The following is a 12,636-nucleotide window of genomic DNA, read 5'->3' as shown; positions in this document are numbered from 1 at the left end:
TCTGAGCTGTAAACCAGAAGATCTTATTCCAGTCAACCTTCTTACTGCTGGTCTAAAGGCTCCCGCTGGAGGCCTACTTTCACTTTTAGTGGTAGAACATCGCAAATCCGCCGGAGGCCAATCCTGGTCTGATGTCCTGCAGACCGGAAGCCCGTCGATCAGCCGCATTTGAATGTTGGATTCTCACAGGTGTCCTTTCTGTGTGGAGTCTCCATGTTCTCCCACAGCACAGACACATCCAGAAGGTCTGGATGAGACCTTAAACGCCTGCGAACGTCAGGAACTGGAGAGGCTCTGAGACGTCTCTCAGGGTGGACGTGGACATCCGAACATCTGGACACCTGGAACAGGTCGTCCTGGACAAACATCTACAATCCTGATGTTCCTCAACCTTCAACCCTACTTCGGAAGCGCCTTCCGCTCCTCGCCACGTTCCACTTCTTCTCCACCAATGGGTTTTCTCTGCAGCAGTTGGGTTTCCACATTCCTTCTCCTCCTGGATCGTCAATCAATGCCTCCGCCGTAGGAGACGTTTGACCGAGGAGGGCTGTGACCTTCCAACGCCCCGGGCGTGACCTTTCCATCCACGCCAGGTGGGCCACCAGTGATGGTCATGAAGGTAAAAAAAAACAAAAAACAGTTTCCTCTCAAACCTGGATCTTTACTTTTTATTTATTTATTGGAACGGCACAGGAAGCAGCGAGATGTGGATTCCCCTCGATCACGCCTAATTAACCCGATCATCCACAGGCGATTAGAACGGCAGTGGAGGAAGAAGAAGAAGAAGAAGAAGAAGGAGAAGAAGAAGAAGAAGAAGAAGAAGAAGAAGAAGAGGAGGAGAAGGAGCATCAGTCTGCGTTGAAAATCCGACGAGCGACGTTAAACATGGGGGAGGGAGGGACTCATTGAAAACCGAGATCGCACGTGGAATACGAATGCAGCGTGCACTTGGGAGGACATCAAAAGGTGTGTGTGTGTGTGTGTGTGTGTGTGTGTGTGTTTGTGTGGGGGGTATTTGATAAACTTGGCACGGGGGGTTGGAAGTGTGAGCTGTGGGAGCGCAGGCATCCACCGGGGACAACGGCTGCACGCAAAACAGGCTCTTTGGGATGTGTGTGTGTGTGTGTGTGTGTGTGTGTGTGTGTGTGTGTGTGTGCAAGTTAGGAGTAGCTCTTCTGCTGCGCGTTTGTTTACAATCAGGTGTTTCCGAAGGTCACAGATCAGAGAACCCGAGCTGTGTGTGTGTGTGTGTTTGTGTGTGTGTGTGTGTGTGTGTGTGGGCTGAGATGAAGGTAAAGGGACGTGATGTGTGTGACAGCACCTCAGCCGCTCGTCACTGCCGTACGGTTGTCATGGCGATGATGGCCGGCGGGCCCGCCGTGGCGCCTCCCGTCCGTGAGACCGGCGTAGGTCCACTGCCGGGGGTCGGCGAGGTCGTTTCCGCCGGCGACGGGAGGGAGGCGTGTCAGGCATGGCCTCCCTGAGTGCGGTTCGTGGCATCGCCATGGTAACGTGCTCCCCTCCCCTCCACCGCCGCCATGATTGGGAGGGCGTGGAGGGCACCGGTGGAGCTTCGCCGCCAACCAGATGAAAGCTCCTCTCATCGCTGCACGGAAACATCTCGCACGCCGCTGAGAGTCACGGACTCTCAGCGGCAAAAGGGGGGGTGGCGGTGGCGGTGGCGGTGGCGGCGTAGGGTGAGAGCCCGCCCCTTAAGTCCTGAACAAACAGGAAAGAGCCGGAGGCTCAGCGTTACCACAACAGCAGGCGAGCGAAGGACACTCAGGTGATTTGGAGGGATTTGTTTGGCTGAGCTTCTTGGGGCGAAGGTGCTGCTACCAGTCACTCACACACACACAAACACACACACACACACACACACACACACACACACACACACACACACACACACACAGCGATCCATATGGGGTTTACATTGACAGACGTGTGTTTGCATTTGGTTTTTTCCCCCAGAGCTGTGAAACACACACACACACACACACACACACACACACACACACACACACACACACACACACACACACACACACCTCACGTGAAAACAAAGCTATTTCCATCCCTTGGAGTCAGTGAGCAGAGGCTAAAGGGTTAGCAGAGGCTAACTGGTTGAAAGAGGCTAATGGGTTAGCAGAGGCTAATGGGTTGGTAGAGGCTGACGGGTTCAAACAGGCTAACAGGTTAGCAGAGACGAACAGATTAGCAGAGGCTAATGGGTTAGCAGAGGCTCATGGGTTAGCAGAGGCTCATTGGTTAGCAGAGGCTCATGGGCTAGCAGACGGTAACAGGTTAGCAGAGACTAACAGGTTAGCAGAGGCTAATGGGTTAGCATTGTCGCCGGTGCTGCATGGAAAAATATTAGAATCCAGCTGTTCTTTTTCATGAATAGAAGGAAAAACAACAGCTCTTCTGCTCCTGCGATGGGCAGATGGTCACCCCAACTTCTTCATCTGTGGAAATACCTCTGGAGATCAGAAGGCGATGAGAAGAGCTGGACGCCTCTGGTCCTGGATCTTCACCGCCTCCCCCACGTCGCTGTGTCGCCGGGCAGAACAGAGTCTCCTCTGGTCAGGACTCGCATCTTAATCTCAACATGACATTGAGGGAGCAGGTGAGAAGGTCCAGAGATCAGACCGGTTCCTGGGCTTGGACAGACTTTCCGAGAGAAGACCTTCAAGCAGAAGATGCAGGTGAGAGGAGCCATGGAGGAGAAAACAGGGATGAAGGTGTTCAGGAGAGAAGATGGCGGAGAAGATCAGGAATGAGGACATAGGAGAAGACATGAAGACCTCCAGAAACAGAGGGATGAAGGAATATTTCGCGTCTCCGTCCAGCGTTTTGCTTGCCGGAGCTCCGTCCACGGGGCTTCTTTGCAGGACGTCGATCATCTCGCCGGCCTCCACCCGTTCACGGCAGGAAGGTTCTCCTCGGCAGCAAAAAGGCTTCGTATCATTTTTTTTCCTCCCCTCGCGTTGTCAGTCATTAGCGCCGGGTTCTGCAGACGGGAAGACGGGATAAAAAAAGGGGGGACGGAGGAGGAGGAGGAGGGTTGAAAGGAAGCAGAGGAGAACTTGTACTAGCTGCCATCACCACAGATCAGAGGAACATTAGAAGTTACTGCAGCGGAGCGGAGCGATCCCCTCGGCCCGACTTCAAAGCCTGACGCTTTTGGAGAGAAAATAAGGACAAGCGTTAAAGATTCAGAGGAGCCGGCGGAGCCGCCGTCGCATCCGAGGCGGCGCCGTCGCACACCTGGAAAGGAATCCTTCATTCACCCGACCGTTCCGCTTCCGGCCTCGCCGACCGACGAGTTCTGCTCCGAGATCACGGATTCGGCCGACGGTCCGCGATTTTAACCCCGAGGGTCGCCTCTTCGCCGGTGATGCGTCGTCTTCTCCGCCCTCCCTGGGCTGAAACATCCGAGTGACCCCCGAAACGGGTCGGGCGCTCGGAGGAGGCTCTGATTAGGGGATTGTTTGGAAACTCGGAGGAAGACGGTTCCAACTAGGTCTGACTTCAAACGGGAGCGCGTTTGACTCGTCCTGCTGTTTGGATGCTACTTCTGAACTCCTCTCCTGTGTACGCTAGGTTAGCGGGAGGGGGCTCCTGCATTAGAGGAAGGATCTGAAGGAGGAAAACAATTCCTCCGCCCGGGAGGATTATCGTAATAACTTTTATGCAGATTCGGGCTAAAAGAGGGAGGCTTTGTTTGTGCTGTGTCGGGGGGGTTTCGGCGGAGTCCCTGGAAGGGGACGAAAATAACCCCCGTTTGCTTTTCCGTCACCGCGACGGTTGTTCTCGCTGCATCGAGCAGACGTAGCCACAAGCGACGAAGGAATTAGCACGTATCGCTAAAGGTGATCGCTGGGTCTGTGCCTGGAGAACCGGCCCAATCGTCAATGGTTTCCAGTCTTGGAGTGCTGTGAGAGGGCGAATGATAGCATGTCGTGGGAACCAGAGGGTTGTATGCTTCTACTTGTGACCCCAGTGATACCCGGGCGAAGCTCCAGCACCCCCGACTGCAGGAACGGCGGTGAAGATAATGAATGAACGCAAAGAGATACCGATCACTTACACACTCACACACCGATGGCGGCAAAAGCTGCCATGCAAGGCGCTAATGGGACGGCAGGGAGCAGCTGTGGGTTTGGTGTCTTGCCCAAAGACCACCAACCTTCCACTACACCACCTGAGCCCTTGCTAGCTTAGCATTAGCTAACACTTGGGATTATTGAACCCCTAACCAGCTTTCAAATTAGACTCTCAGATCATCTTCAAACTCGAACCGGCGTCTATGTGATGGTTTAGTACTTGTATGCTCGCTTGTGCAACCGAAGCAGTTGTATGCTTGGTCTCGCATCCCATTAGCTGCTCTGAAGGTGCGCGGAAAGCTGTGACATAAATATATAGAATAAAACAAACCAAAGCGGCCTGATAAGTTCCCGAGGCCGTTTGAGATTGGATTTCTGAACCCATTGCATCATTTGGTAAAAGGAGGTCGAGCCACCGCAGCCAGCGACGGACGGCTGCACCTCCTGGAACTACAGCTTCTTTGGAGGCTAAACAAGCCCCAGCCGGTTCCCTGAAAAGGCTTTTATTTCGTTTTGTTTTCGGCGTCCAGGGCGCTGGTAACGCAAGAGCAGATGAAGCGAAGAATTAGCTTCAAGTTCAAAATGCCCTTATATGGTAACGACACGGTAATTGGGTGGTCGTTCTGTTGGTTTCCGTTGGTTTTCAGGTGATTTTTTTTTTTTGAGTTTTAAACCAAACAACGAGTCCTTTGCGGAAAGCGACCTTGAACCCGGAGGGAGGTGAAGCAGCTGTTGTGTAAACCCCGGCTGAGCTCCTCTCCTTGAGATGATTAGATGGTCGCCTGGCCGGTCCGTGGACGGACGCCAGAGTAAACACTTACCCGGCTGTTGGCGAGTCGGGGCAAGAACAGGTGGATTAGCCTTTCTTTCCTTTCCTTTCTACTGTTTTTTTTCCCCCGGACTCGATTGAAGTCCGTCCGCTTTTTATCTCTCAAGTGCGGTTCCTCCACCTCGCCTCGCCTCGCCGTCCTCTGATGGCGAGGGGGGGGGGGGGGGGGCTGTCTGGCGCTGCATTTCTAAACAGCCACTTTCATTCCCTTCATGTCTCAAATGAGGTGCATTGGGATTCTGATCCTGTAGTTCCCCCCTCGCCCCCCAGTTATCGCCCGTTCTCTGCTCCGCCTCGTCGTTTCAGTCACCTGATAACGACACACACTCTCACACACACACACACACACACATTGATGCCTAATAACCGTTGCGACGGCACACACGCATGCCGCCATTAATGTTATTTTAAGCCGCCGAGATCAAGCGCCCGCTTTTCTTCGTTCCTCCTCCCCTCTTCGGTCACAACCGTTGTCCTCGGCGAGGAGGGGATTCGCTCCCTCCGCCTCGACGGCGCCGCCGCTTTTGGCCCGCGACGTGAATAAGCGAGGGGTTCATTGACGCGCGTCGGTTGAATCATTTGTGAGGGATGGAATGAATCCAGTTACGTGGTGGAAATACTGGAAAACAGTTCTGCCTGGAAGGGATGCGCCGCCGTGGGCGGATTAGTCGGGAGATATAACGATAGAAGTGGATTTAACCAGGAAGTGTGGTATCATGCGATGGATTATCTCTCCGTTCGTTCATTCATTCATTATCTAGAGCGCTTATCCTGCACTTAGGGTCGCAAGTGTGGCCGTAGCCCGTCCCTGCTGTGATTGGGCGACGGGCGGGATGCCAGACCATCACACGTCACGGACGTGGGTTGAAGACGCCGATCGCCGAGCCTGACGGACGATAAGCACCTCCAGAGCATCTCCATATCCTTTCCCCGCTTCGATTTTATCCATAAGATGCAAATATGGGTTCTTTCTTATTGATGCTGCACAAAAGGACCTTCGGAGTTTAGAACTCGGGGTTTAAGAAAGTCACTTTAGCATCTAAACTGCTAGCTCGTTCTGTTTATCCCTGCGGGTGGAGGCTCACCGGGTTGTTCTCAGGAAACCTCCCTCAAGACCGGGGACGAACCGAGATGAGCCATTTTCTCCGCGGCATCATATCCATATTAGATATTCCTCTAAACCCACGGTCTCGTTCCACCAGAGGCCGAGAACGCGGCTGAATTGCGAGTTAACAATCAGATTTATATTCATAAGCGTGTCCTTTGACGTGTGAAGCTGCAGAAAACCAACAGCCCGTGAGGCGGCGGCCCGTTAATCTGCGGCGCCGCCGGTCGATGGGACGCGGGCCGTGATGGGTGTTAGGGTAGGCGGGACGCCCCACACACACACACACACACACACACAGGCATCACCTAAGTGAATTGTAGAGGCTGGTAGGACGCACAATGACACCCCTCCTCTAAGTGACCTCCTGTGAGGAGGACGGTTGGAGGATGCTTGGCGAGGGAGCGAATGACAGAAACAAGAGCGGAGGACGACGTCCACGCGTCTTTTCTTCCAAAGATATGTGATGGTAACATGCCTCCGGCTGCAGGAACCGCCGCGCCGTCGAGTTTCCGTTCCTCCTGAAAGCTGCGCCGGCCGCTGACAGCAGCCGTCGATATTTACTTCCACACGCAACCAAATAGCGGCATTTGGCCGCAGCGCTCGGCTATCTGCTCCCTGCAACAGTGCTATTCCCTCTCCGGAAAACTGCTCCTCCTTCATCTCCCCCGGCTGGGAAGGGAAGCATCAATAAGTCAAAACATCATCGGGGGGGAAACACAGCGAAGAATAACTAATAAGCTAATTGTGAAAAGGATTCCTTTTCGACCGGCGACGCCGACCGTGCCTGTTTGACGCCGACTCGTCCAAAGTCAGCCGGTCTGATGCAGCGATCTCCTCCAGAGCCTCTGAACTTTAGCTCATTACCGGTCCACCCCCTCCGGATCCTCTCCCCGCCGGCGGCGGCGTTGGAGTACGACCGCACAGGGGGGAAGCCTCCAATTAGCAGACTGTGCTGCGTTTTTCACCCGAAGCGCCGACCGTTTCGAGGCCCGATCGCTTCGGAGGCACGCGGTTCAAGTCGGGTTGAGTTCGACGGCCGCGAGGGGGGGGATTTATGGGTCGTCGTACAAAGAGGCTGACCCCGTCCTCCCCTCCCCGCAGAAAAGCAGCACTCTTTAAACAAAAGCCGTCGCCGCCCCCCAGGTTTTCTTTTTTTCGCAGCGGCAAGACTGACACGTCTGCCAGAGTTCAGAGATTAGCTCGCACATCTCAATACACTCAATCATACTAGGTTTGAGGTTCTGCATTGGAGACGGAGGCTGAGAAGGTCCCTCTTCCTGTGAGGCGGAATCTAGCAGCCGCTCCGTCATCTTACTCCTTTTTGTTTATCAATTGTGAGAATAGAGTGGAGAAAATGGGCTTAGCATAGCATACCGGCTAACCGAGACACAGATGAGGCCAATGATGTGTGCGGTGCAGAATGGACACGTCACCGTGCTTTTAACAGTTTAGTTAAAAAACACGCCTCCTCTGCAAATAAAGCGTGAACATGTGGATTTAGATGCATTTTGTGGATTCGTGGAGGCTTCGTGTCCGGCTGGCGTCGCTGGCAGAGCGCCGTGAAAATGAGCAGACGCCTTCCCGTTCTTTGTTGTTGTAGTACCTATTCTGGCCACTAGGGGCGCAATTGAGTTTGTTTTGGTTCGCAGTGGAAATCAGCCACAACTCTGTGCAGTTAATAAGTATTCCTTTTAAATTTCCGGGCAAAATCGCACTTTTCTCGCATTTTTGGCTGAACTTTATCTGCTTTGCTTGATTTTGAAGTGTTACTAAATGTTTCTCCAACTCACGTTTCCTGTCACGTGACTATTCTACCCCGTCTGGCCCTTCACTGGAAGTGAAAGGACAGCAGCTGCTGTACAACAGGAACACACACACACACACACACACACACACACACACACACACACACACACACACACACACACACACACACACACACACACACACACACGCCGGGCTGCTCAGGTGCTTCTGCACCCCCACAAACACTCAACTTCCACTCTGGTTTTGTGCTTTTCTGTCACGTTGTGAAATTTTGGATGCGATTAAGAGCATCGCCGGGATGGAACTGGATAGAAAACATAAAACCGTTGCTGCATTTAATATGTTTTCAATATTAAAACCCACTGAGGTGTAATGACAGTGATTAGACTGAGTGAATTAGTTAAGTCTTGCACACCTTTTATATTTTTTCTTTATATGGATCAAACTAAATAAATGTATTTTTGATAATTATCATTACTCTTATCTTATTTATTTGTATTTGTGAGACTATTCTAAACCATCTCTGCCTGACACTGAGGTAATTTCTTGCTGGCCCATTTAGATAATTACCTGTTACATTTCAGGAAATTGAAATTGCTTACTCTGGTAGTTTTAGGCTACTTTTTCTCATTTTTTTTGAATTTTTTATTTCGGTAATTTCGCTATTTTCCCTTCCGGAAAACATTTTAGCGAATGAATCTATTTTCGTCAAAAACTTGATCTTTTTTTTTTTTTTTTCCCCACCCAAACGATGATGCATATCTGGATTTCGGCAATAAAACTCAAAGCCATTTGAAAAAACCTACAGCGGGACACCGTTTAGCCTTCATGTGATGGATTGCAACGTGTTTCCCGACCCCAAAGCGGCAGCCGTGGAATAATCGCCGTCTCCGTCCACTGCCTTGAAACAACGTGGCGTCGCCACCCATCATAAAAACCCCTTCCGGCAAAATAATATGAAGAAATGTGTTTACGACGACTGTCTCCTGCTCTAAACTTGCTTATTTATTTGTTTTCCTCTTTTTCTAGAGGGAAAATAAAAAGAATCTCCTAACTCAAGAGGGTCGGCGGAAAAGTCAATAGCTTCCCGACCTCCTGGGAAGTGCAGACGTCTGATATGGATCAGGGCGCCGCTGCGTCGATACTGTTTATTATCACGTTAGCTTGTTGCCGCTGTTATTGGAGCAACTGCACGTCTTTATTTGCGGAGAGAGAGCCGACTCTCAGGCGGGAGGGGGTGAAGTCATCTCCGCTCTGCCTCGGTTGACAAAAAAAAACCTCCGTGTATCTGCGGACGCATCAAGACGGCGGGCCTTAATGTGCCGCCGCCGACATCTTTTCTCATTATGGCGCCACAAAGGCGGCAAAAAGGAGGAGGCGGGGAGGAAATGAGGGGTGCGGGTCTGTTGCATTACCACGGATAATCAGTCTCTGTCTCACACACACAAACGAACCCTAATGCTTTTATACTCGCGAGCGCCACAGAGATGATAGAGGTGGCCGAGATTCATATTAATCCTCTGGGCTTCGGGAACAATAACGGCTAGGAGTTAATCTGTCGGTAATGATCCTGGGTTTTGGGTGTTTTCGAGCGTTCGCTTGAGACGCGGCGGTGAGAAAAAGCTAAATGATTGCCGGAGAAAGAAACGATTGCGGGACGTGTCCTCGCGCAAGGCACTGAGCCCCGAGTTGCTCCCGGCGGTATGCTTAGCGTCTTGCGCGACCGTTCCGCCGCCGTCGGCGTCTGAGTGGGTGAACGCGATCCGCCGTAAAGGCGATTCAAGCACGACATCGGTGGAAACTCTTCACCAGCTCCGCACGGCGACCCCTGGTTTGAGAACATCTTGCAAAAAGCAGGAGGATAGTGCCGTAGGGGGGCGAAGGGAACGGGGTGAAAAGAAGTAAAGAAAGCAGATGCTCGTGAACAGCAGGAGAGCTACTCCGCCGTTCACCTTTGGCTGATTCTAAACTGATGCGCCGTGACAGCTCGAACGAGAACGTCCGCTCATTTGTGAGAAGTGCAGGGCAAAGTATAGATTTACTGTTCGTCCGTCCATCCATCCTGCCACGCTCCTGTGTAAGATCATATTGTGTCACTTGGGAGTTTTGATGAGCGGTTTGACCATCAGAAACCAATGATTGCATGTTGACGGTTTATTTGCCCCCATCAACTTCAATCATCTCCTTCAAATTGGCTAATTTTTCAAGTCAGAAATGAAAAAACAGAAGATTTGAAAGAAATTCCCCGAAAAAATTGAGGTCGACAATGGTTTTTTTTGAGAATGTACTGAGGGGGGAAAAAATGATTTGAAATAAAATCCTAAAATCGTTTTTCATGGATTTCCCATGTCGATAGCGTGCAGAGTTAGCGCGTCTCCAACGCCTCTATTTTCAGGTCCTGGATCTCATGATGGATCGACGTGGAGGCACAAACACAGGGGGCCGAGAAGCCGACCCTGATGGACGCCGCGGGCCGGCGGCGTCTCATCATTCTGAATTTCTAACGTCCCGTGCATGGCAAAATATTCAAATCCCGGACTCCACATTCACCCCAGCCTTCCTCCGCAGTCAATCTGTCATTTCCCCAAAGCCTGTTTGCCCAGATCACAAATGCTATTTTAAAAAAGCGAGCATCCGGCATCAGAACAGTTGACAGATTCATCAACAAATATGCACAGACCTCTGATCTGGGAATAATTTCATTGGCCCAGTCGAGTGTGTGTGTGTGTGTGTGTGTGTGTGTTCTCCCTACTGGCAGCGTTGCCTCCGCACGCTCCCTCTGCCTCGGCCTGTCAGTGGCATCCATGCGTCAGGAAGCGACGGAGACGGCGTGATCTGCCACATGGTGCCTCCACGCACGGGAAACATATTTGCACCCCCACCTCGGCCGCCGCCGTCCTCCGTTTTGTCGAGCTGCGATCACGCAAACAACTTTTATTATTGTCATCTGTCGGTGAAAGGGATGAATGAGCGGGTTGCGGACGATCGTGCAGAAATGTGACGAATCCTTTGTTTTCGCAAGGGGCGAGTGGGCGCTGAATCCAGGCGGGTCCACGCTGGACCGCCAGATTCAGGTCCCACAGGAGCCCCCCTGCGGGTGCAATGACCCGTCTCAGCCAGAAGGGTCATGAATCCGCGACGACGACACGGCCGGATTTGCGCGCGGTTATAAACGAACTGTACGCTTCGGCGGTGACGACGACCGCCGGCACCAACCTGTGTCCTCCTCCCTCCGGTGCAGGTACGTGTCTGATCCTGGGCTGCATGATCTACCCGGACGGCTGGGACAGCGACGAGGTGAAGCGGATGTGCGGCGAGCGGACGGACAAGTACACGCTGGGCGCCTGCTCGGTGCGCTGGGCCTACATCCTGGCCATCATGGGCATCATGGACGCGCTCATCCTCTCCTTCCTGGCGTTTGTTCTGGGAAACCGCCAGGACAGTCTGATGTCTGAGGAGCTGCTGGGAGACAGTAAGAGGATCCTTCTTTCACGGTTCATTAGGACAAGCGTAAAGCGGCGGGCTGGCGGGAAGCGGCGCCGTCCGGAACGTCAGCCTTCCGTGTTCCTCCACATGACACTCGCTGACGGTGGCAGGAACCTCGAGTAGATCTCACCCAAGATACTGCCGGGGTGGGGGGGGGTCTGGAAGGACAGGGGCAATCGTCTATCACTGCTAACGCTAGTAGCGCTAACAGTTGCATGCTAATAGCTGACATGATGCAATTATAGATATAATGCGGTGGGAGCAATTATCTATCACTGCTAATGCTAGTAGCGCTAACAGTTGCATGCTAATAGCTGACATGATGCAATTATAGATATAATGCGGTGGGAGCAATTATCTATCACTGCTAATGCTAGTAGTGCTAACAATTACATGCTAATAGCTGACGTGATGCAATTATAGATTTAATGCGGTGGGAGCAATTATCTATCACTGCTAATGCTAGTAGCGCTAACAGTTGCATGCTAATAGCTGACATGATGCAATCATAGATTTAATGTGTGGACACGTGGCGAACCCAGCAATGCGGTAGAAGATACCAGGATAGCAGTGAGCGGTGCATCATCCCAGCCTATGCTGCATTAACAGGGGCTAGGCTAATGCTAACTATGACTTTTTACACAAAGAAAGGTTTTAAATTTATTCACAAACAAAGAGCGAGATGGGAAGATTGTTCCGAAAGAGAGGAACACGGAGGTTTTCCCCCCGGGGCCGATTTATAAACACATTCGTTCATTTTCATTAATTTTCCAGGACGGCGTTCTCACTTTAACAGGGAAATCTTTTTCACTGATCACAATAACAAAGATATTGATTGATGATCAGCAGAGCCTGATTCTAGTTTGACCACCAGACGGGGAACATGTTTGAGGCTCAGACATTTCAAATCCCTCCAACATATGTAGGCCGAGCAGGAAGCGCCGTCACCCTCCGCTCAGTTTCCTCCCTTTCTTTCAGCTTCTTTTAACGAGGCGTTGCGATCAAATATGCACGCCGTGTTTTCCTGCGACCCCCTGTGAAGAGCGAGTCGTGTTTTCGCAAGCGTTGCTTTGTCTCCGGACGTCACGGGGTGGCGGCGGCGGCGCTGGAAATAGCGTCCGTTTGAAACAGGACGCAAGCGAACGCATCTCCGTCTGAGATAAGACGGACGCCGACGCTCCCCGGCTCCATCTTAATTGTCTGGCGTTTTGAAAAAGAAGCCTCCACGCTGTGCGGCGGCGTCCTCCTCTTCACTTCATCACTTCATCAGCCCTGCCGACTCTCCCGCTCTGAATTTTCTTCTCCGTCTTTATTCCCCTCGCTCACGTGCGCGGCGT

The 12,636-nt window shown here is 52.0% G+C and overlaps 2 protein-coding genes across 3 annotated transcripts in view; one reads left to right on the top strand and one right to left on the bottom strand.

The window, feature by feature from the left end:
* lhfpl3 (LHFPL tetraspan subfamily member 3) overlaps positions 1-12,636 on the top strand; it is a 30,104-nt gene that overhangs the window by 14,176 nt on the left and 3,292 nt on the right. For both annotated transcript variants that reach the window (XR_015106123.1, XM_086146352.1), the window contains exon 2: positions 11,055-11,285. Coding sequence is in view for 1 of the 2 variants with exons in the window: in XM_086146352.1 (XP_086002478.1) it covers positions 11,055-11,285 (231 nt within the window). In the remaining variant the exon portion in view is untranslated. The remainder of the gene's footprint in view (positions 1-11,054; positions 11,286-12,636) is intronic.
* kmt2e (lysine (K)-specific methyltransferase 2E) overlaps positions 657-12,636 on the bottom strand; it is a 44,748-nt gene continuing 32,768 nt past the window's right edge. The window contains exons 29-32 of the mRNA XM_086146351.1: positions 11,030-11,275; positions 10,566-10,726; positions 2,481-3,013; positions 657-1,719 (exon numbers count right to left, since the gene is read on the bottom strand). The gene's annotated coding sequence lies outside the window, so the exon portion shown is untranslated. The remainder of the gene's footprint in view (positions 1,720-2,480; positions 3,014-10,565; positions 10,727-11,029; positions 11,276-12,636) is intronic.

Source organism: Fistularia commersonii, chromosome 5 (genome assembly GCF_037954325.1).
Source record: "Fistularia commersonii isolate RoL2024-O1a breed Wild chromosome 5, RoL_Fcom_v1.0, whole genome shotgun sequence".
NCBI lineage: Eukaryota > Metazoa > Chordata > Actinopteri > Syngnathiformes > Fistulariidae > Fistularia > Fistularia commersonii.
Note: the sequence above shows the minus strand (reverse complement) of the source record. Positions and strands in the feature narration are given on the sequence as shown.